The sequence below is a fragment of the Aulonocara sp. 'chitande type north' Nkhata Bay genome, linkage group LG9 (genome assembly GCF_057382095.1).
Source record: "Aulonocara sp. 'chitande type north' Nkhata Bay isolate Kocher_YH1m ecotype deep benthic linkage group LG9, A_spYH_male_GT1.1, whole genome shotgun sequence".
Classification (NCBI taxonomy): domain Eukaryota; kingdom Metazoa; phylum Chordata; class Actinopteri; order Cichliformes; family Cichlidae; genus Aulonocara; species Aulonocara sp. 'chitande type north' Nkhata Bay.
This window is the reverse complement of record NC_141352.1, coordinates 26,015,116-26,041,089: the sequence shown is the minus strand read 5'-3', so window position 1 is coordinate 26,041,089 and position 25,974 is coordinate 26,015,116. Positions and strand designations below refer to the sequence as shown.

The 25,974-nt window shown below is 39.6% G+C and overlaps 1 protein-coding gene across 5 annotated transcripts in view; it reads right to left on the bottom strand.

Annotated features, from left to right (window-relative positions):
- LOC147322253 (A-type potassium channel modulatory protein DPP6-like) overlaps window positions 1-25,974 on the bottom strand; it is a 270,187-nt gene that overhangs the window by 103,996 nt on the left and 140,217 nt on the right. Inside the window, exon 1 of one of the 5 annotated variants that reach the window (XM_086306730.1) lies at window positions 17,646-18,027. The exons of the other annotated variants lie outside the window; for them this stretch is intronic. Within the exon in view, the coding sequence (XP_086162856.1) occupies window positions 17,646-17,702 (57 nt within the window). The 5' untranslated portion in view covers window positions 17,703-18,027. Of the gene's footprint in view, window positions 1-17,645; window positions 18,028-25,974 lie in introns of those variants that run through there. 5 annotated transcript variants of the gene reach the window in all.

Below are 25,974 nucleotides of genomic sequence, written 5' to 3'. Positions count from 1 at the left end.
TCTGCTGTTTGTTGTGTTGCCATCACTCTGGCTTGCTATTCTACAAGCAACAGCTAGAGGCATTTTCATATGAATGACCACAACTGTCATGACTGTGTCCTGTGGCCACAGGAAAAAGTACAGCTTGTGGTCAAAAGTTTATAAATACACTCATAATGGGCATGGATGTCATGGTAATTTGGGCCATAGTAAACCATATATTATGTTTGAATTTATTTTGTATGTTCTCTAATCCGCACAGGGTCAAACGTATACATACACCCCCACTGATTTGTTTATACAGCCATGCGCAAGTTGTTGGAGTTCATTATGTTAGTTTCACTTGGGTTTTGTGTGTTTGAGTTATCAGTATTGTTGTCAACTTTGACTAGAGTTCTGTTATTTTGACCTCTTATGTGGGCCCAAGATTTTGGTTCTTTTTGCATGATTTAACCATTTATGTTTTGGGGTTAAATAAAAAATCCTTTTTTTGGACTTTAACCTGTGCCTGAGTTTCCTTCGCTGCTCGGTCCATCACATCCATGTGGGTCACTGTAGATACACACATCTGAATAACTTGGTCTCACATAGAGTTTTTGAACTGCAGTTGTTAAGAAATGACCCCAAGAGACTTTCCCCAACATAAATCTACACAATTCTCCTTCTTAGATCTTCACTGAATTCCTTGGACTTTCCAGTTGTCGTGCATATTGGTCAATCCAGTGAGTGTTGCCATACAATCCTTTTTAGGATGGCAAAGAAGAAGTACCAATTGTATTCAGTCATAATTGCTAAAGTGAAGTTAATAAATAGTTAATAAAAGACACTTATTAAACTATTTGAGTGTATGTACATATGTGAGTGTGGATGTAAACCTTTGACCCTGTGGATTAGAAAAACACCCAAGATAAATTCAAACTTGTGCACTCAATTCTTGTTTTTTAAAGTCATTAAAGACATGCTGTACAATTATTCCACCCTGGAAAAAGAACATTTCAAAGAAATCATTTAAAACCCCCAATTAACATGACATTTACAGTCATGATGAGTGTAAACTTCTGACCTCAACTGTAAGTCATTCTGACTGACTGTTCATAATATTAATTTTTTCAGCTAGATTAGCTAAGCACCTCAATTTTCTAGGAAAGTCCAAACTGGAGGCAGCTATTTCTTTTGTGGTCTCGATCACATTTGACCCCATGACACATTTTGAATGACAACCCCCTCATTTGCCTAACGAAGCAGTAAAGGAAACGAAATGGGAGTTTGGGGAAAATGGAAGGGGAAAAATAACACATACATAATTAAATAAATCATTTGCATCACCTCATTACCATCCTGCTTTGGTCAGAATAGAAATACTCACTCATACCGCAAGAAAAATGTTTTATGAAGCCCCTTTAAAAATTGCTGGCATGACCTCTTTGTGTGTCCAGTCATGTTGAAAGCTCCTGTTCAGTGGTTTCGATACACCCATGCTTCTCTAATGGACTGTGTGGACTGCCACAAAGCAGACATCAGCATAAAGGTTCTCGGTGTGATGAAATTGATTTTCAATGTGTTCTTTTGTTCCCCTTTGGCGAAAAACACATTTCATGTCATTTATTAAAACCAATTGTGACTGCACAAGAGCAAGGTCTTAATCCAAACCTAACAACATAAGAACACATGTTTCTATGCTACCTCCACTACATCCAAATTAAAGGAGTTCCACCACTGTGTAGTAAGTTTCCCCTTAGTGTTTCAAAATATCTAATGTATAGTAAATCAATCATTTAACTAGTTCAATCTAAATTTGGCCTTAAAAATTTTTTACACTGAAATATATATATATATATATATATATATATATATATATATATATATATATATATATATATATATATATATATATATATATATATTAGGGGTGCAACGATACACAAAATTCACGGTTCGGTTCGGTTCAATACTTTGGTGTCACGGTTCGATATTTTTTCGATACAAAAAAAATGTTCATGCATTTTTAATTTGTCATTTATTAAAATTATAAATATATATTTTAACTCAAAAGTACAGTTTTTAAATTTAACCCTAACCCTAACCCTTGTGCGCGTTTTTTATTTTGACAGCGAATGCGCACCTGCGGACCACTTATGTGCAGCCCTGGTTATATAGCTCGTCATATTGCAGCCACAGAAATTATTTTGTCCATGAAACCATAAAGCTGCACTTTCTTTTTGCCTTATAGTCTGATTTGTCATAACTTCTCCGTTTTGTGGTAAGCTTTTATTTGGCTGTCACTTCTTCACCCTGACCTGTCTTATTTGGCTCAGCAGAACTGAAATGCTTTTACACGCGCACTCACATAAGCTCAGCGATTCTCTGCGCGATCAACCTCTCACATGTTTAAGCTTGCTGCGGGAGATTTCACTTGTCATGTTTGCATAGTAAGCTAACGATTAATAAGACGATGTCAGAGGAATTGGTGCACAAATTATCATCACTCACAGATCAGTGCTGTCGCTCTCTATACACAGTTCGCACGATTGCAAAGTGAAAGCAAAAAAACAAGCGCAAATTCAAACGCGACTTCAATATGTCACATATTGACAGTGGCTCACCGATGCCAATGACATAATTACCCAGCTACATTTCTGAAAGAATGCAAAAGCATTGACATATATTTTTCCTACAATAGCCCGACGGGCAGGGAAGAGATAGATTTTGGTAGCCCGACTGAAAAAATCGCTAGCTCCGGGACGTCGGGCTAGCGATATTGCAAGCCCTGTATCTGATTGAGGAATCACTCATCTTTGGAAAAGAGAGTTTATTACAGAGAAATGGCTCTTTCCAAAATAAAAGCTATACTATCCGCTTCTTCTGGGCTATATTCTCAGCAGCATAAGGAGAATCATGTGCTAACAGCTGTCTAAATGACTCGGCTAAAGTTAGTAGCATGCTTGTTGTTTTTGTCTTTGCACTAGGATGATGTCGGTGTAAATGTGCAGTCATATTCGTTGTGTTCCCACTAGTGCTTTCAGGTTAATCTCGTTGAAATGACCTTAACGCCACAACACGGCAAATCTCCGTTAACGAGCTACCGCCGATCGCTCCGTGCATGGGGCTAGACGGCCAACACGTTAACGAGCTAACTGCGCTAACACACTAGTTCACACCAATGTAATTGAGCATTGCATGGCACATCCAACATACTGTTTTACTTTAGTCCATGACTCGCTTACCTTCAGGGTCATACGTCACATGAAAACCAAAATAATTCCAAACGCCAGATCTGAATGAGGGTCAATTTGCCTGTTGCAAGGAGAGCTTAACTTCTGTCTCGCTAGCTTGCCCTGTGCTCTTCCTTCTGACGATGCTGTCTGTGTGGAGCGCTCAGTGGATCTGCGCTCGACAGTGCAGCCTAGGCGGAGTAGTCGAACACAGATTCACTGAGCGCTCCACACAGACAGCATCGTCAGAAGGAAAATTGATAAAATAAATTACAAATGTTGTATTTTTCGATACATATGCGTACCGAACCGAAAGCACTGTATCGAACGGTTCAATATCGATACGAATATCGTTGCACCCCTAATATATATATATATATATATATATATATATATATATATATAATTAATCAACTGGTTTAAACCAAACATAATCTGTAATACATAAGGGGATCAGGTAAAAGTGCACAGATCAGAGTGTAACACATTTACATGTTTAAAAAATCCTAAAAAATAAAAAGATCAAACCTAACCCAGGATATTTCTCAGTCACAGAGACCAAGAGACTGGTTGGTGACCCAAATTGCAACCTGGTTCCCTGACCACACAGTAGGTTTCTGGTTGCCAGGTGAAACGTATTGCAAAGAGGGAGGAGCTCCGCAAACCTTAATGACTGCTTTAGTCACTAGCACACTGCCACAGTTCCCTGTAATTTGTTTCTGTCTCTGCAGACACTTAGAGCTGCTGTGTAACTGGAAAAGGTGTGGCACAAACTGTACATGGAGAATGACAACTTTGACAGTTATTGTTGTGCAAGATCGCTGCAAAAAACACATTTCAAAAGTTCCAACTTGTACTATGAAGTGTGCATAGTACAAGTCGGAACTATTCAAATGTTTGAAGATAATTTGGCATCTTCCATGGAAAACCATGTGTTAATAGACCTCTCTCCCTTGTTATTGATCTCTGGCTCTCTTCCACAGCATGTCTTTTGTCCTATTTTCCTTCTCCTTTCACCCCAACCAGAGTTTTTCTTCCTGTTAAAAGGGAGTTTTTCCCTTCCCACTGTTGCCAAAGTGCTTGCTCGTAGGGGGTCATATGATTGGATTTTTCTCTCTATGTATTATTGTAGCATCTACCTTACAAATATAAAGCACCTTGAGGTGACTGCTATTGTGATTTGATGCTGTATGAATAAAATTGAACTGAACTGAACTTAAGCCTCCCACATAAGCCTTCAGCAACAACTTACAACTTGTTGGGGAATAAACACAATTGCAATATTGACCAGGGCTTTAAGTTGCTCTTAAGGTTGAAGTGAAGACAAACCTCTATTGCCATGTCTAATGTCCAGTGGAGGGAAGGTTCCCTTTTTATACAAAATATATAGTTTGAAATTACCCCACTTCTGACTCCATTTATTGGATGTTTCTGAACAATTTTATGGTCCCAGTCACTAGTTGTAAGTGTTCTTTGAAACACCATACTTGTAAATTATGGTTGCATTTATAGATGAGACAAGATAAAGATAAGATCATAAGCAGGCTTTAAGGTGTGGCTACTAGAGATGGCACGATACCACTTTTTTATGTCCGATACCGATACCGATATCATAAATTTGGATATCTGCCGATACCGATATGAATCCGATATAGTGTTTTTTAATCAACAAAACTGTTTTTTAAAATATCTTGCTGCATTTTGCAAGTCTGCAAGTTCATACTCAAGTTTAAAACAACAACTACACTAAAGCTATTCTGTTATACCTGTATACAAAAAAAATATTTCATAGTTCAGCAATACTGATCAATCTAATAAACCTAAACCTACACCATCCTCCCTATTCTGGTATTTTAAAGAGTACTTAGCGTAAATATTAAGCAACCTAACTAATAGGGTTCCAACTCCCAGCAACAAAAATAAAAAAATAAAAAATAGGGAACCATCCCTCACGCTCCACCTCATGATGCTTAATCGACGTAATCAACCTTAATTTGATAAAGTGTGAAAAAAATGCACAGAAATCAATTATTTTTCAAGAAATATTAAATAGATTCAACATCTTTCTTCAACAAAATTGCAGACTGCACAGATGGTACCTTCCCAAAGGAAAAAGTACTATAGCTTACTAGGGTATATATATTAGACTTAACAGTTACTATATACAATAATGGACTTCTATTCATTTTACATAAAATTAAAACTTTGGGTGTCAGATAATTATTTATTAAAAGCTCGACATTTTAAATGAGAATAAGAAAGAAAAGTATGTCTTTGTGCCCCCTTTTCCCTGTTCATGCCCTATCGGCCCCCCTGGCTAAACTTTGCTAGATCCGCCCCTGCACAGTTACAGCCGTAAGCTACGTAGAAAAAGATCCTCGAGTAGAAAGTAATATTAAATACATTCTAACAACAGCTGATCAAGCTTAAACGTGCTGCTGTTGTTCAGCCGCTGGTTTCCTCTTTCTGGTGCAAAGTGGGCCAAAAGCAAACTAGAGACACGGACTCGCGACAGAAAAGCCGATCAGCTGATCGTTAAGCAGTTTCATGATTGAAGTAGCAGTGAGAAGAGGCAGTCGCTCCATATATCGTTTGTTAAGCTTAAGGCAGGAATGCTTTACAAACGTTCAGAGATGGACTTACACACTTGCTTTACTTCTCTAGGGGATAACTTTGTCGGAGATGAAATGCCGGGTTGCTAGCGAAGCTCCACATGCTATCCAGACCACCGACAGGTCCCGCATGCCACAGCCGCTCTATCACGTGATGCATACTGCTCCGACTGCTAACGTTCTGAGGTGAGTTACGGCGTGTTGCAAGTTTTGTGAGGTGCTTTCGTGATATTTAATGGATCGGATTACATTTTTTATTTTTCTCCGATATCCGATCCAGTAATTTAGGTCAGTATCGGACCGATACGTAATATCGGATCGGTCCATCTCTAGTGGCTACCCCTATGATTGACAGGTCTCCTTATGATTGCTTTGGTCACTAACATTTTGCCACAGTAACCCATAGCTTACATGGAAGACAGCAACTTGTCCACAAACACAAACACTCTAACTAATTGTCAAGTGCAGTGAAGCTGTGAAAGCTTTATTTAGACACATCCCACATTCTGAACCTCAGCTGATGCAACTTACTATTCAAAGTCTCTGGGCCTGTGTGACTCAGGCACTAAGGGGAAAAGACTCCACACAAGTTTTGAAATCTACTAACTAGTAATCTTTTTCAATTTTGGTTTGCTGTGTTTGAAGTTGACTCCCTTGTGTTTTATGTACATTGTTTGCCTGCTAATGATTGATGTTCTTTTTCCAATTTAAGTTGTTAAAGATAACCCTCTGTTTCAAAACTTTCACATCATAATTATCTACTGAAGGCGATAACAAGTAAAAGGTATTACATTTGGCACCCTAAAGTCTGAAAGGCCAGAAAACTTCAAAAAGAAAGTGTTCTCTACTCATAGTGCAATCTGATAAGTATAACAAGAACTGTTAATTTTGATATCTTACTGTCCTGAAGCAAATTCAAGGGTCAGTGACAGCTGATATAAAATTGGTGATAAAAACTCACTGGGGAGCTTTTTAAGCTTCATACAGACCCAGAGAATACCCAGGAGTGTAGTTTTTTTTCTCCTCTAAAAAGATAACAACTGACTGAGTGTGGGAGAACCTGTATTTCACTGATATAAGCAGGGATAGATGTTATAATTCAGAGGCAATTGACAGCACCCTGAGGATCACTGAAATGAGATAATAAACTCCACAGTGAAAACCCTGTGTGGAACTATGTGGACTTCTAATCTCGAAAATGGTAAAGACGGAAGATTCAATCAGACTGTGTAAGTGCCACAAAGTATTTTAGTATCTCTTCTTGGCCATATAAAGCAGATGAACAATGAATCGTGCCAGGTGCGAATAAGTAGGTAGGCCACTAAAACATTTCAGTAACAAACAAGCAAAATGTAGCAACAAAAAAATTCTCATCTGCATACACGTTCCACCAAACTATAAGCTGAATTCACAGGGATTGAAAAGCCTATGAAAACACCGACTTTCTGTGGTAATTAGCACCCTGTGTGCAATGCCAATTCAAGCCAAGTGCCGCTGTAGCACATTTTCATATCAGGAGAACAATAGCCAAATCAAAAGCGCCAATCACGCGTCCTGTCGTCGTGTTTGATGTTCGAACAAAGTTGGGTGCTCATTTGCAGTAACACTGAAATCAGGGCTGCATGCTCATTTGCCAGAATGAGATGCACATTAGCCGAGCTTTTGTTTAACTAGCGACAAAAACTAAATCAAAGGAATAGCATAAAACAAGACAGCAATGCAATTAATGACCAATATTCATTTGCCCTACTCACTTTGTCTGTTTTTATCTCTCTGTGTGTGTTTTCTTTGTGCAAAGCTGCATATTGAGCAACCGAATCTCCATAGAAACCAGGCTGCTGCTGGGCATTTGGAGCGTGCCCAGAAAATGTCATGATGAAAGTCAGCAATTCAGCAATGGGCACTAAACGCCACTGAGGAGACATGTAATGGCTGCCAATATTTTGAGCATGGGAAAACAGCAGGGGGTTGACACTGTCGCCTCTGACCACCTCCCTTCTACTCAGACTTATGTTTTTATAGCTGGCAGAAGCAAGACTGGGATGCATGCCAACCGATAGACAGTCCAGGATGGAGCTGACAACAGGACTGTCAGACAGATGACACAGGCGCATGCTTCTCAAGTAGAGAAAGATGATATTGTATCGGGCCGCCTACTTTCACGCTCCCACCGCTATAATGTGATGAGCTGTCACATTAAAATCCTCAAGTTGGTCAATTTGGAGCGCTGTGAGTATTCCCCTACGGCAAGAATTATTGCACTCATAACAATAACGCTAAAGGTTTGAGACGATAAATGTCAGCAGGAACACTGGTTGGAAGGCTGGCCCGGGCTTTGAAAAGAAAGCCCATTCTTAAAAGGTCTGTGACTGGCTGAGCACCCAGATGCCAAATTATGGGTCTTCAGGCCCCTGCAGGCTACTGAGTGGGCTCTGTGTGCTGCCTCATCAGGCAATTTGCAGGGAAGTGGGGAGAAATTTGTTATTCATTAGTGTCTAAGTGAGGATTTTTTTTTAACAAACTATACCATGACATTAAGTGTAAACTCAGAAACTAGAGCCTAAATAAGACAAGCCTTCCGACTTGATAAGCTCACCTCATCTCTGTGTACCATTTTGAGGTGTCACACACACACTACAGTGGCATAAACAACCCCTGGCAGCATGTCCAATGAAGCTGGAGCACGAGCGTCTCCTAATTCGCATCTGAGCCTACAGGCAATTACCTGCTTATCATTCGTGACTAGCACTCTCTCTTCTGAATGTTTGTCACAGGCGTGGAGGTGGCGCCGAGATGACAGCGGGGACCCGAGGGGGGCCGACGGTGAACCTGGAAACGCTCAACGTTTCAATTAGAGGCTCGGCGGAACACGGTGGCTCCTGATCGCCTTCCTGCTCTGCAGCTCTAGGCCCCTAATTACAGCAGGTCGATAAGCCCAGGAAACACAGCTCCAATGGACTGAGGCAAGGCACAGATAAACACAAACGAAGACGAGAATACAAAGACATATCAACTTGCCCACTGAAACACACATGCTTTATATGGTACAGACACACAAGGCACGTGGAGATAAACTGCTGATTAATCTGACTTCATGGTGCATACAAAATGCACACACAATCACTGGCTGCACGTCCGTGCACATATTTTCTTTCATTTTGATCTAAATTATTCTGGTTTAAGCTTTTGGGTCGAGGTCTTTTCTCCAAATCTGATTTAATACTGTCGGGTTTTACATGCACGGATGAACAGCACAAAAGCGATGAGTATTTCCTGCATTCACCTTCCTCGGTATCTATCTCGTTTCTACACATCTTCATCAGCTCCCTAAAGGCGTGCACATATCGTGTTCAGCACAATAGCTGTTATTGTGTTACTCTAAAACCGATGGTGTTAAAAATAAACTCGCCATAGATGAACAGCTGCCTTTTTTTTAAGTTGCTTCAACACAGCAGACATGTTCAGAAAGAGCACACAGCAGAGGAAAGCAAAAGCTTAAACAGTGAAAGTGGTAGAATTTTTCTTATGAGCAGAAGGTTTATTTCACTGCTCTGACAACCAATGAAATTTCCTCTAGTTTGACATGGTTTAGGTATGTCACCAGAACTGATACTTTATATACCTTTCAATGTGAAAATTATAAAAACGTGATATTATTTAGGTGTTTTTTGTCATACTGTAGGTACTGTAGGCAGTGGATGTACTATGGATGCAATTTTTCCAGACATACAGCACACCTCTACCAGGTCTAGTCTATCCTAGTGCATGCTGAAGAAGAAGTACTGCCACAAGCACAGGAAAAACTAAATCTGGAAGACAACTAAATGTTGTAATAGCTCTGCCACAAGGCATTCGCGAAAGTCGCAAATTTCAGTATGCAAACTAGGTTCTCGTACTTCCTTTTTTATATAGAACGCCTAAAACACTAGCATGTAGATCTATTTAAAGAATGCAAGCTGAATGAGTTTAAGCTCAGCATCCCAAGTATTTGCCTTCTTATGGAACCATTTTGTTTTTGACAGCAGGCAATGCCACTGTAAAACTAAACCACTGCTCAAAGTTTGCAATAGCTAACATTATATAAATCCTTAAACTAACACAATACCTCATAGTAATGTTAGTAGACTAATCAGCAACCATCTTAACATTTCATTATTCTGTGTTCTGTTGACGTATTGTTAAGATTTTAAATAAAAAGTAGAGCGGGACTGATATATTGGATGGTAAATTCTTGCAGCTACATCAGGATTGGCATTCGTAGTGGCTGATAAAGAAAATTAAAAAAAATAAAGAAGCAATGGGAGAAACACTCTTCAATTATGTTATGAACGTTGACGTTGCCCCTACAAAGATCATCAGCTGATCCAAGCAAAATCAGAGTAATCTAAGACATGTCATAACAATAAAATAGGATTTTTTTTTTAACTGTGCTTTCATGCTATCTTAGTAAAGATTAAAAAATAACTACACATACAAAATTTTAGGGAAATCTGTTTATATTCCATGTGTCTGAAAGAAAATAAATAATGGCTAACATCAGATTTTTAAGTCGCCAAACTTCAGTGTGAGTCATGGTCTTAAAAATGCGACACTAGTCTTCTACCACCAAAGCAGTGATTTACAACTGCTTTTGAATTAACAAGTTCAAGTTTACGTACATCATATAATCATTTTGCTTTGGTATCAAGAATTGTGAAATTCTACTTGTATTGGGTCCCACAACTACATTTTTTATTTTTATTTTTTTCCTTTTCCCCCCCTGCTGATTAAGGTGTTTTACATTTCACATTTTTATTCCCATTGGGCTTTTAAAAATGACTAACCAGAAGATTAGGCTCCATGTAGGCCATTAAATCTGAAAAGTTCTAATTCAAAACGCGATTGCAGTTCATTTATAAAACATACATTAGATTAGATATAATAATATTCTAAATACCTTTACCTTATTTATATCAATTTGAAAGAGGGCGAGGAGAAAAAGGCATGACTTAGACTTCTGGGCCAGTTGGTTCATTTATGGAAATATGACCGCTCAGGTTCATAGAGGAAAAAGCGGAACATTGTTTAATAGCATCTCGATGCATATTCTGTGCTGACTCGCGTAGCTTAGAGACACAATTAGAATGCAACAAAGGAGCAAAAATTTTCTTTTCCCCAACACCTGACAGAAAGAATTGCTGAACTTTTCCTAAATGAGGCAGTTTTACACACTATTTGGAAACTCCTCCTGAGGTGTTTTCATAAAGCCACACACACACGCGATGTCTACACTGACTGTTAGTGAGATGGAGGATTGTCATGACATTTAGTTTGACCGTTGCTCCAAACACTGAATATTTATTGCTGTATTAAAGCCCCCCTCCCATCCCCCACTCCCATGCTTTATAAGCCATTTCGGCAAAGAACATTTAAATCATGACAACAATCGTGATGAATTGCCATGCTAGCTGCCTGGCAATCTCGCCTCTAATCTCCACTTCAGACCCCAACATTACGGCTCAATTGGTCATAATTGCCCTTTAGATGAACTATGGCACAAACATTAGGGACATCCAATTCTCCTCTAAATCCATCTTCCATTCCCTCTTATCAGTCAAGGGCAGTCAGTAAACAGGAGGAACTGGCCTATCATCTATTAGCATTCCAAAACTGAATAATCTTGTCACTCTTACTTTTCCCGAATCTATTTCAGCTATTCTGCTTATCTCTCTTATTAAAAAGTGGCTACCCTAAAAAGATTCAACAAAGTGAGAAGAAAGAAAAAAGGGGAAAAAGTGTATGTGATAAAACTGACTGCTCTGACAGCATGTTTGCTAGTTGATTTATCACAACAGGAGAAATCTATGTGGAAGTGAGCAAAGTTCCACGCCAAGTTTGCAGTTGTGTGGTTTTAAAAGAAGTTTGTGCATTTCCCAAATGAAATGTACTCTAGTATGCTAGTTGGAAGCAAAGTCACTCAAAGCTGGAAAGTCCATCATACAGAAAATGTAGACTGAGGACTTCAGAAGAACCTCATAAATATCTGTTTAAATAGCCTGCCAGAAGGTGGATAAAAGTTTTCCTATACAGAACTTCTCACTGTATCACACTGAGGAAGCAAGGTGGTGGTCAGATCTTTTCCCTGAAGCTTGGTAACTCCATCTGTCCAACTACTGAGGCACCACACACCGAAGTGCTCCAAAGCCAGCTGGGACTAAGCTCTCCAGCATGTGCTGGGTCTGCCCTAAGGCCTCTTCCTGATATGACATGCACAAATACCTCACCTAGGAGATGCCCAGAAGGCATCCTAGTTAGATGCCTGAACCAACTCAACCAGCCCCTTTCAACGTGGAGGGGCGCATCTCTTCTGAGCCCCTCCTGAATGACCAAGCTCCTCTATTACCCCTCGAATGAAGATCATTTCCAATGTTTATATCCACAGTCTCAATCTTTTTGTCACTACCCAGAGCTCCTGGCCCATAGTTGAGGGTATGAGTTACATGGAAATAGACATTAAACTGAAAACAACCTGTCTGTCAGTCTCACAGTCTGCTCTCCAACATACATGGGATGAGCCTCGTAACTACTTTCAGAAAATAACCCAAGACTGTAGCTAACATATCACCAGTTAGTCACATAGTTCCACTGATCTTCTCTTCTATTTTCTCTGTAGCAAGCCGATTAGCTCAGCCACTTGTGGGAAAACACATTCTCTGTGGTTGCCTCTGTGTTGTAATTAGATGACAAAGACATATCAGCAGGATTAGGTGACTCCCATGGCAGAGAAACAGAAGGATGCCACAGAAATAATCTAGAGGTCTGTTCAATTTCCTATTAATCCCAGTGTACAGGCGTTGGCTGCAAATCAGCTGGGGCATAGCAGCTTCATATCTTGCCAGGGGGTACTTGTGAGATAGTCTTCAAATAACCAGAATAAATGGGGCCTAATGGCTAAAATAGCCGTTTACACTTGGTTTAAACAAAAAAAAAAAAAACTGTCCACACTATCCTTTTAGTTTTCACAAACACAGTATTGATAATGCATCTGAGCTGAAATAAAAACAATGCTTCTGACAGGGAACATGACTTTACCCAAAAAACATGCATTCTGTTAATGCATGTTGACTGTCTGGTTAAGGATTTACAACAGGATACGCTCCCTTGATGATTTACTAGACATTAGCAGCTGTTGCAAAGGTTGAAAGTCACTGATATGATGTGGCTGCTTCTAGAAATTCTTTACTTTTTTGCCTAAAAAAGCATGGCAGATCCCTTAACTTGTTGCCCATAATACTTACTGAAAGTCTTTAAAAAATGTAATTAAAAGTAAGTAAATTGCATTTATTATCTCAATGCCTTCTATCAAAAATGTGATGAAAATTGCAACCTCACGAAACCCCCATATGAATCGAGAAGCCAGCGTAAATACATGAGAAATGTAATAAAAGCTTTTGAAAATGTGAATAAGCCATAAAGTGTTGTGCCTGCATTGCTTTAGCTAGTGATCACTGTAGGGCTGTCAGTGATGGTAAAAGTGTGCTCATCTGTGGAAAGCTGTAATGTTAAAAAATCTTCCAGCTAAAGAGTGAGCTGCAACACATCAGAATGATGGAGTTTATTGTTAGCACACGATCCACTCATCATTCAAGTGATGATGCAAGTGATAGTCTTTTTTTCCCAAAATCCTGCTAAATAAAAACATGAATTAACTGTGGCCCAAAAATCAAGGTATAATGGATTTGGAGAATGGTTACACCGGTAACATAGAGTCTGTTTTTTTGAAAGACATACTATTGAGATTTAGCTCAGTCTCATAACCACCTGGAAACTTTTTAAAAGTATTTTCATCTCCATAATAGAAGCTTGCATAAAATTTGACTGAAAAACAAAAACAAAACAGAGCTAAGAAGCTACATTAGCATTCTCCATCCAATCCCCACTGAGCCTCACTGCAAGCTCCCAAGCAAGCTAATCCACTGATAACCGCATTGAAATTAATTTATTTTGCCGTGTAATTGTGCTGTTTTAAACACGTGTCAGGGTCTACATTCACTGTAAGCTAATCTGGCACATTTTAGTCACGCTGACAAATGAATACTTAACCTGTGACAGTTGTTAGAAAGTAGAAAAATCGACATAATACACATTACATTGACAATGAAATCACATTCTGCAGGAAAGTTCATGCAAAAGCACAAATGTCAATACAGGTGCAGTGCAGATGATCCTACTCTTGTGTCTTGTGTGTAAGTTGCTACTTTAATCAACATCTGTTTGAGCACTTGTCATGCGTGCTCTTCATCGGCAGGCTACCGAGGCACCACACCAAGGTGAATGAAACAAAACACGGGCTGATTAAAGCCACGCTTATCTTTGCAATACAACAGGAAGCATGCTAAAATGAAATATCACCCATTTCACAATTTTTGAACCTTTCACCATCGTAAAAAGAGCGTGTTCCCTTCTGACTTCTTCACATCAATATTTCGGTTTGACATTCAAGTGAGCATCTTCAGGTTTTATGTTTGAATTTATCAGCTCGTGGCAGACAGGCTCCATTTCAAGTGAACAACAGCTTATCAATATTTGAGAACAGCAACCCTTCAGAAACCTCACTTAAGATCGACATGACGCTGAATACTATCATGATACTAAGTAAGCAGCCTCTCTTAGAAAAAAGACATGCTATCGGAAGGCCAGTCCTTTGTATAACTAATTCAGAACACCAAATTCTTGCTGTGAGAGAGAGAGTAAGTAAGTAAGATCATAGCCCTTGCATCCTACCCATGCTATGGCTTGATTCTTTCTTTGGCCCTTAGATGTCTATCCTCTTCAACACCCACAGCCTGCTCCACTCAGCTGTTGCTCAAGCTGCCGCAATGGCATGATCTGAGTTTTTGGCATTGAATCCCCTACCCCCCACCACCAAAAAACCCCCAAAAAACCCTTTTCTGTTCTGCTAGTACGAGACTGCACAAATTCAGGTCTAAGAGGGAAGGCTTTGCTTTTCAGCTCGTCTCTCACCACATCTAAGTCTCTCTCTTTAGACTGTGTTACCTACTATGGTTTCCAAATAGTGTGGGGGGAAGGCCTGATTATTAGGATGAAGGGTGGAAGTGAATCTGCAGAAGTCTCACCCATTAAAAGCTGGGTGCTGTGATCTCTGCTTTAAAGCCGCACTGAGCTTCGAATGGCTGCGAGAAAAATAACTGAAATCTGTATAATGCAACCGTTCACAGTGCAGGCGTGTTTACCAAGCCAGCAGGGTTTGTTCTTCCCTTTAAACACAACTATCTTGCTCCTGTTGTCCATATCATGCAGCAGATATTAATTTCAACAACTGCCGTGCGTCAAACCTGCAGGTTCCCCAATCACAGCACTCTGGTTCATTACCTAGACAGCGATGAAACACCAAAGGTATGTGTATTTTGACAACAGCTTTCAATTAATCCAGTGTCTCATCTCTGCAAATGCATTGCCTCCCCTGCCTCATCTCGACCTCTTACACCTTCAGAACCTCTACCTTGTTTCAGTAATGAGGGTTAGCGATGTGACTCTGTGCTGCTGCAGCTAGGTGATTACTGAAGAGCTGCTGCTGTTATCTCTAGTGAGCTGCCCTCTATCTCCATCCTCTGTCCCTGGACCACAAGCCCTGCTAGCAGACCATCAATCAGCGGATCACTGCAGGAGCACATGTAATCACAGTGGCCGTGTCTCCTGATGTAAAGTGTTTCCAAAAACACACGTCTTTGTTAGACTGGAGGTTTAAAAAATAATATGCTTGAGGCCATTGTTTGATTACCCTATTCAAGTCTCAGGAAAGTCCACGGAAAGTCACAAACTGCCATCTGCTGATGTTTGAGAATGACCAGGTCTTTCTGGTAATTATCACAAAGATCGCTGGGACTAGAATGCCCCCCCCCCCAGGTCTCAGCTGATCTTGTGAGCAGAAGGACCGTCTATCTGAAAGAGCCAGCTGATAAGTAAAAAACACTTTTGATTTGGGGGGGGAAAAAAACAAACAAAAAAATAGAACTTGATTATTTGATAAGCCAGAAGATGTATCAACTGAATCATTTATTAAGCAAAAACATCCATTCCAAGTTTTTGAATGATGAGCTGTTTCTCAGCTCTTTGTTGTACTGCTGAAAATGAAACGGCTTTGTATTCAGCGTTGTTGTTCAGACCAAACTAATACTCTGAGGTTGTCACCTTGGGAGCTTGAAACTTGTGAGACGGGGCTTTTGCCATTTTCTGGAAACTCAACTCATTGATTTGTTGGGGAGGAAAAATAATTATGAAAATAAGTGTTGCAGCTCTATTTCATCCTTTCAAAATACACATCTAATTAGAGCCTGAGGGGATGTCTTTACATTTCTTCTTTGTCTTACCAACACTCCTGAACAACCTAACATATCTAAATTGCCATGGCACAAGACAGGAGAAAAGAAAAACCCTCACGGTTTCTCCAGAAGCATTTTCCATTGATTTGCACAGTTAATTTCAGGACAGTCTAATCTACTCCTTGGTGATGTTGATGTTTGTGCCTGCACAGTCTGTAATGCACGTGCACAGTGCGCAGGGTGCTACTTGGGGACCTTTGACTGCCTCCAAGGGTGTGAGCGACAGTCTGCTGCTAAATCACAGCATGGGGGAGATTGTCTGCTTGGCAGGATAAAACCAAGTGTCCTTCTCACCTTTTCTGTCATTATTAGACAGGTGCGGCACACAGGTGGAGGACAACAGTGACAGATGCCATCTAATGTTAAAGTTTAAGTTGACAGACTGGCTGGAGGGGATGAGATGTGATATATAGGGATTCACCTAAAACAGTCTTGAATGTGGCTGTATGCAGTATAATGAACACAGAACAACAGGATTAGAGGATCTGGATGTCCAGATATCCAAACTAACATCTGTCAGAGCATATTTGTAATGGCACCACGGAATTTATGAGTTTCTTAATTTTATTTTGCTACAATTCCAAAAACTTTCAAAAATATTAAACGTTTGTAGGTAAGAAGCAATTCATTTGCATCATTATTCAAATTCAAGGGCTCTGTGCTGTAGGTGGAGGCACATTATTTGTTAACCTTGACATTAACATAGCACGATAAAAAGGGCTCTTTGTTATCGCAACACGAAACATTCGTGCTTAAAATGATTTTCCCTGAAGTGTCCGCCGGCTGTGGTACCTCAGTGGAGGCGGGTCAGCAGATGCTCCATCATTACTGAGTGATGGAGGTAGCGAATAAAAACAGAACAGAGCCACCCTGCACCACCACATCAAAAAAAATGCAACAGTGTTCTCAGCCTGCAGACTGAAGAGAGCACAAAAAACGAGCACGTCTGGGGAAAAAAGATCAGAAGATGAGTGAAGATGACGTGATGATATAAAGTGATATAATCATTAGTCGCACTTTTGCAGGCCTTCCAACGCGATTCAAGTTGGGTTAATTGGGCTCATTTGCGTGCTCTGCTGCTGCAAGGTGAAGCGCACTGGACGCAATGGACAACACAAGCTGCTCCTTGTCTCCCGTGCGTAAAGTCACACAATAATTACCGCTGAATAATAAAGACGATTACAACGGAGGCTGTAAAATAAATCTACCGGCGGTGATGATCTGACAGCACCGGCTAGCCTTTCACTTCCACGAATGACTCCCTGTCCAACTGCTTTAAACGAGCTCAGAGTACCAAATTATACACGTTTCTGCCCTCCGCACACCATTCCAGTCTGTGAAAAAAGTCGCTGCAGCGTGTCATGCAAATAAACCCCGTGTTGGCCAAGCAAAGCGGAGGGGCAGCACAGGTTAACGGTGTAATTAATATGCGAGGAGGTGACAGGAAAGCTCATCCGTACCTGATCTTGCTGTTGAGTCGCTTTCGACGGTGCATTGCCTTCCTTTGCTGTGGTCATGATTCCCTAAAGCTGGGAGAAACTGTTGTTTCCCCGGCAGGAGCAAGGGAAAAATGCAAATACTGAAAGACACACACAGAGAGACGCACACACACACACACCGGTGCAGAACCAGTAAGTCAAAAAAAGAAGAAAACGGAAAACGGTCTTTTTCCGGCGCCCACAAGCTTCGTGTGCAGTGACCAAGGTGTGAGATAACAAGTGGTATAAGGACGCGCTGCTCGGGAAGGGAAACGGCAAAGAAAAAAAAAGATTTTCAGTGGAAGCCAAAGAGGAGAGGAGGAGGAGGAGATAGCAGAGAGAGAGAGGGAGAGGGAGAGAGAGAGTCACGCATCTCTTCTTTAAACGCTCCGTGCGGGACTCTGCGTGCGCGCAAAACGCTTGACTTGCAAGTGATGCAGACTGAGTGGATTGCAATTAAAGATGCACGTTGAAATCACGCGGCTCAAACTTTAATTCAGAACTCGCGAGGAATACAAGTTCATAAAATATTCGTTTAGATTCACGAGGACAGTAAAACGCTCCTATTTTAAACACGAACAGTCATTATCATAAAGTCTCATCGCCTTATTTATATTCCTTTATTGCAAAAATAAAGCCAGCTCGCCATCTCATTAAGTCCATTCCCACATTCGTTTATTTTTCAGAGGCAGTGCTGCGGTAAAGCTGCCGGGTAAACTCTGCGATGGGAAATTAGTCTTTGATTTTCTTCAGTATGCCTGCAGCATTTTCATACAACAATTTTTGCACTGCATACGTTTCTTGTTGTAATTATGAAAAAAAGGAAATTCAATGCCTTGCTGCACTGATGCATTAGTAATGGCACTGAAACACTAAGTAGCCTGGATGTAATGTAACAGTATTAAATGTTATTCGGGAGCAGCAGCAGTAATAAAATAATCACATTCAGCAGTGAGAATGTTTGAAATTATGCTCAAGACATGAGTGGCTGTAAAAAGTTATGACCCAGAGGATGGAGAAGCCTGCAATAAAGTGGGACTTGTTAGTGCTTGGGCAAAAACTGCATTTAAAACAGTTCTGCCAGTCTGAGAGTTAAACTGAATCTTTAAGACTGAAGCAGGAGCAGGAAAAAAAGTTTACACTGCAGTAAAACAGAAAGGAACCAATTTTGCTGTCTGCATTTCATGATAAGAACTAAGAATTTTTTCATGGGCTTGTTCAGTTAATTACATCTCAAAGAAATCATGTACAATCTCTATTAAACACCGTCAGGAAATGACTTACTTTGATTTGCTCCTAGATGTACTTAATGTTAATTAATACCTTAGTCTCCAGTTTGACTCTTTATATTGCAGGTTTGCAACCAAGTGTGCTGCACTGTTAATTAAAATCAGGTGGCAACTGGGTGAAGTCAATTACCTTTGAAATCCCAAATGAAAATCTGCAGTGTTGCTTTTTGTGACCAGCAGAGCACAAGACACTGAAAAAAGCCCCGTTGTTCTAAAAGAGATAGCCTCAAAATAAAAAAGAAAGAAAGAAAACCTTTAAAATATCCCTGCATGTGATATCATTGCATTGTTTTCTGCAAAATTGCTGTTTTCTATTTTCAGTCATGCTGACTTATGTTATCTTTACATTGACAAATAACAACTTGAGCATTCCCCAAAGAAATGGGGTTCTCTCTGTGAACCGATCTAAAAGAGAGGGAATAATATAGGAAGTATTTCACCTGGTGTTGAATTCATAATTCGATTCAATCACAAAAAATGTGAGGTCTATATGTCAATGGTAGGTTGGTTTCGAGAGTTGATGAAATATTTTATCCTCTTGGAACACGTTATTTACTACCTGGTGGAGTAACCATTGGTAGCAAGCACAGCTGTTAGACATTTCTTGCTTTTTGCAAAGTGTCCAACGCTACCGCCGTGATTAACATTCTGAGGTCTAAGTCTTCACTGGTGAAAACCCTAACTCTAACCCAATCTGAATATGCATTTTTGGTTTGTGAACACAATTTCCCCCCAAAATTCAGTTTGGACTTTCTCTAAAATATAGGGCTAGGCTTACCACCTGTGATGGGTTAGTCCTCGGATAGTTCAGAGACTGGTTAAGCAACTCCATGTCCTTAATGTGCTTCATATTGAGGATTCGTTTCTCTACAAAAATAGCAAATGGACAGATGCTAAACAGCTCAATTTTGGTCTCATCAAAAACATCACAGTCCTCAATATAAATCTATGATCAACAAGGTGCTTGAAACATTCATCAGAGATTTTGGTCCATACTGTCTGTGTGTGTGTACAATGAACTCACTGCTATGTTCAAGAAACCAGTTTAGAGATGATTTGAGCTTTGCGATATGGGATCATCCAACATCAGAAGATGGCTACATGACGAGCAACAATACGCAGGAAGGCAGGTGTCATGTTTAAATAATGGTCATGAGCCAAAAAATAAATATCCCCCACATCTTTACACCACCACCAGCCTGAGCCATTGATACAAGGCAGGATGTTCTTTATGACAAATTTACAACCTACCATCCAAATGTAGCAGCTAAAATGAAGACTCGTGATACCAGGTAATCTTTTTCCAATCTTCTATTGTCCAATTTTTTTGCAAACCTGCACAAAATGTCTCAGCTTCCTGTTCTTAAATGACAAGAGTGATAATCAGTGTGTTCTTCTACTGCTATAACCCATTTGCTCCAAGGTTTCTTGTGTTCAGAGATGCCTTTCTGCATACTTTGGTTGCAACGAATTTTTGCTCAGAGCAGTCTGGTCATTTTCCGATGACCTCTGGCATCAATAAGGCACTTTTACTGAGAGATCTCTGTAAACCCTAGAGATGGTTTTGTGAGAAAATCCCAGTAGATCCGCAGTTTTTGAAGGGTGATGTTTCCCACTCTGTTGCATCACCTTTTCTTTAAAAAGCAATCTCAAAGTGTTTGTTAACAGAGGAGATCATTTGCTATGCTTTGCAAAGCCAACAAGCTATTCTTGCTTCATATAGGATTTTAGCTGTTCAAGAGTTTGGTGCCTCTTTTGTCATATCTTTTGTGTCACAATAAGTCAAACACCCAGAGCAATGGATCTGTTTTTATTTCAGCGCTGCCCGAGAGCACGAAGATTTAGTTTTAAGCCAGGTCCCTTGGATCCCTTTAGATTCTCAGAATCTTTTAAATAATCCTCATACTGCATGATAAAATCCACAAATTCTTTGCAATCTTATACTGAGAAACATTATTCTAAAACTATTGCACTATTAGCCCATGCAGACTTCTGAGTTTTAATTTAATATAATGTTTCAGAACAATTTTCTGAATTCTGTTTCATTAATATTTTACACAGGATCATGTATTTTCAAATTCCCCCTGAGGACACATGTGTGTGAAATAGTCAGTGAATAGCATGCCAGTAAGTCATTTTGTGTGTTTTTACAATGCATGTTTTCAAGCACTTCAGTTGAAATAATGACATCCTAGTCTTTTATTTTAACTGTTAAGCACTTCCTGTGTCATGTAACACCATGTAGTGACATGAAGAAAACTGAATATACGTTACGCGAACATACAAAATCTGCCAGAAGTAGCATGCCATTTATATGTAACTCCACAACATCATTTAGGGTAAATAAAACTTATTAAAAACTAAAGTAACTAAGTTAAAAACTACACTTCAGTCTGGATTAGAGTGGTAGACCAAACAAAAAACAGAAGAGGCCAACATTCTTCTGGCTGTGTACAGTAGGCCATGAAGAGAGATGTGCAGTGCTGAAAATTTGCACTACATTATGCACTCTCTCATAGCTGGCAGCATTTTTCAAAATTTTGAAACATTTCAAATTTGTTGGTTCTAATTTGTTGGCTACAAAAACTTAATGGTTGTGTGCAGAATTCTGACACATGAACAAGAATGAAAGCCACCCGGTGTTCACAGCTTCATCTACTTGTGGCTTCAAACCACATTAGAAGCCTTCCCCGGCAACTCAGCCTGTGCTTACCATCAACAGGATGATGTATGAAACTGAAACAACTTCTCAACAGCCAATCAATCAGCTCCAGACTAATGATGGCCACTTTTGGCCAAAGCCCCATTGGCCGATGACGGATGCTGTGTCGTTGTACCGCCGCGGCCAAGAACACAATCACTACCTCGCTGTGGCTGTGTTAAGGAGCGAGCGTACAAACCTCACGTCTCCGATGTTGACAAATGGACACCAGACGGCGGTGATGAATGCTCCTGGGGGGGTGGGTGGCTCTGTTTAAATACACATTCCTGAAAAGTTAGGAATTAACTGACTGGCAGTGCCAACCTGTCTAAACAAATGGAGCCATCCGCTCACTTCTGCCTCATCATTTCACTGCCAATGGAAAGCCAGCAGCCAACCTGATGAAGTGAAAGTGCTTTGCCTAATTAAAACCTCAGAGTAATACATACTTGCCACAACCTTTAAATACTATACATTGATGCATTATTTTCACTCTGACACTAACTTTGTAATATTAGAGGAAAAATGGCTACTAGATAGATAATTGCTATTATTAGAGAAGCTTTTCCAGTTTACCCTGCAAACTTCCAGTCCGTCATTCTGTAATTGTATGTGCATTTTTTCAGAACAGTCTGCAAGGGCATGGACAATCGATTGTAATTTCTTAAGAAAGCCTCCAAAAATTGTTGCACAAATTGAATTCAATATCAGCTTTCTTTTTTTCAGTTTAATTTCAGAAACAGAGACCAAGGCAAACTCTGTCCAAAGCAAACAGTTTTTATTTATCTTGTTCTGTTTTTCTTGAGTACTTTGGCTGTACAGCTTTTTAAAAATGGAGATATTTGGAGAATTAAAGCATTAAATCCCTGGTAACACCAGTGGGCATGAGAGGCATCGTGCACATTTCATGGAAATCTGCTTTGTTTCCGATTACGTCTTTTGTTGAAAGAAAATAGCTCAATGTGTGCTTAAGAAAAGGCTTGAAAGGCTGAAATAACATCCAAGCAGACACAGTTGAAAGAACGAGGCAAAGTCCCTATAGCCAAAAAATGACCACATACACCATTATTGTGAAGAAACATATGGGTCTATAATGATCCTTCCTCTGCCCTGTCCATGTCAGCAATATAACCCCATGGCGCACTAATGATTAGAGTGTTAGCTGGTTCAGCTCAGGAGGATAAAATGAGAGGTGAGAGAGGTCGTGTGTTACTTTTACTCTCACTTTAACCTTCTGAGTTCATGATCACTCTCCTATTAAATGATCGCATGACCTTATGAGTTCACAAGTGTGTTGCCAGCTTATATCTTCTCTCACATATTATTTGGCTGCTCAGAAAGAAACAGCATAGTATTTGAATGGTTTCAGCTAATATATATATTGAATTTCTCTCAATCTAGCATGAAGTTATGAAATGATAAGACTTATTTTTTAAAATACTAATGTATTTAAATATAAACAAATACACTAATCATGACATTTTGCTAAATCTAATTCAATAGTTTTTAGTCTCTAAACCAAACAAGTAGTTTCTAAAATTAGACATCAATAACTTTTAAAAAAATAGTATAACTGAAGTGAAAAAGATAAGATAAGATAAGATAGAACTCTATTAATCCCTCGGGTGGGTTCCTCTGGGAAATTCGATTTCCAAAAAGCACAGCACCGACAGAAGTTACAGTTACAGAATATTACATATATATACACATATATATACACACATATATATATATATATATATATATATATATATATATATCATTTACAGTGAAATGTTTCACTTCACCACAGCGCTGTCCATCCTCCAAATATGGACTTTCTTACACTTTGAGGGTGTAAAGCAAATTGGGGTCCAAAAACACCAATAAATTGACAATTATGACTATGTGATGAACTGCCCTCAGACTGTGTTGTCCTGGTTCTACCCAGGACATGCCCAAAAAACATCAGAATAGGGGTCTGGTTAGGCTGTGATCATGTAGGACATATCATTATATAGGCAACTGGAACTTTTTCAATTACCCATACACATAATGGACTGGAACGATCCAGAAACAAGTAATAAATCTGTTAGTTTTGTTCATAATAAAGCTAATAAAGTGGCATCCCACAGTCAACAACCTTCCCTCCACTCATTCCTGTCACTCTTTCACATGTGCACACATGGAAAAGCTCCTCATCATGATACTCAGACTACCCTCCGCATCTAGCTAGCACTACAGAAGTAGAGGAAGATGAACTGTGTTGCTTGAAATGGTTTTCAACATGAAACTTTGCCATCTGGCTTGCAAGGTTCTGGTACAGAATTTGGATTTTTGCAGTCAGCACATATATGAAAACTACACTAATATCAATGAGAGCATTCACATGGAAAGAGGTGGCAGCACATGAAGCGTGATGCTTAGGAAATGAATTTGAGAAACTGGAAGAAATTAAAAGTTTGTACAATTCATTTCATTTTAGAATTCCCGGCAGGCTAGATTAAACTTTCCTGCTTAATTCACAATGTGAATTTAACAATAAATTCATTGGGGGTTTTTTGCGTGTTATTCCAAGGTTGTGTGTGAATAACCCATCAGGGTAAAGAAGAGCAGGCCCTCTGTTATGATAGTTTACTGCTATGGCATAGTATCTACCTTCAATCCTCACTGTTAGGTCAAAGATGACAGTGATTTTGATTTTGTTGATGCTCTTTAGCTTCACTTGTCACAAAAAATAATGCTCAGAGCAGCAGAGGTCAGCTGATCGCACAGTTTTGGCCACAAAGAAAACAGGTTAGTCACTTGCCCCTGCTACAATGAATCTAAGGATTTCCCCACCTGCTAAATCCCACATAAATCTCACTGAGTGCCTGTGCAGTGATTCAACTGAACCAAGCTCAATTGTATTAAAAGTCCCTGAACTGAAATCCAAAGACTCATATAAAGTTCATTCATCTCCTTTAATTTGCATTCCAATGGTAACAATATAATTTCTGAGGGAGTGCTGACATGTTTTTATTATTCTTGTCTTAGCTCATAAAATGATAGTATTAAAAATACACTAAAGAGCCCATAAAAGAAGTCCAGGGAACATTTATGAAAGACACTGAAACTGAGACTGGCTTGAATGTAGCAAAATAACCATGTGATTAATTAAACCAGGTGTGCTGTGTCCACACTCTCATGCTGAAAATTTTGTTCCCAATTGCTTCGAATTTTATGCGTACCCGCATCAAAAATCCACATGCATAAAATGTGTCCCAACACACCAATCTGTGACGAAAATCAAGTCTAAAAAAAAAAAATAGTTATAGCCTGTTTCAGTCTTCCAGAACATATTCTGTCAGTGCATATAACCAAAACCAACTGTCAGTGTTATTTTATTTCCTAATAGACCAGCACAATACAAAAGTTGAAAAACAAAAGTCATGCACCATGACCTGTTTTGATTAGGGAGTTATCAGTTTCCATGTAGACTCCAGTATTCTTTCTTGGAGGTAAATTTTGATGTTGCAAAAATCATGCATAGTATTTTGCAGTAGTACTCAGCCTCCCTGCAGGTGGTGAATGATATGAGTGTGTGCCTCAATTTTTCCACCCCTATTTGGCTGACGAATGACAGCGAGCATTGGGATACTGGAAATAAATAATTGCTTTTCCATCTTTTCCCCTCCTTCTCCGTCTCCTTGTAAAGAGCCTATGTGAGGTCTTACATAAATATAGCTCGGACCCATCATCCTGACGGAGAGACCTTGCATCAGGATTCGGTTATGCCAGGTGTGACTCATCAGCCTTCACAGCACTCAGGCGTGAAATGTCAACAGAGCCAGATTCCACAACCATGCCTCTGTTTCCAGCACCGGGCTGATGAGCACGTCTGTAGTTGTGAATGAGTTTTTCTAGCCTTTTTCTTATCAGCATACTTGCTGTATACAGTACATTCTGTCTGCTGCTAAAATAAGGCAAGAAACCATGGGGGTCTTCATGCGGCATCATCTTCACTTTTCATCATCACTTTTTTTTTAACCCCTCAGGTGAGAGACCAAGCTATATCAGCAACTAAACTTACAGAGTAGGATCATTTATGATATTCCCTGCCTGATTCCAGCTCATCTACTTCAGATGAGCTGCTTATATCATCACTTTGGGCAAAAAGTATATCTACCTCAAGGCTCCTGAAGCAGTAAATCTACTACAGGTCTGCTATTAATAGTTGACTCTGAAACATTGTAGTACTGAGATGTGGAAACTTACAGAATAATCAGAGCCTATAATGTGAAAAAGATATTTAAAACAACTTCATCCTTTTGACAGCAATGGACCATTTCTTGTATAAATA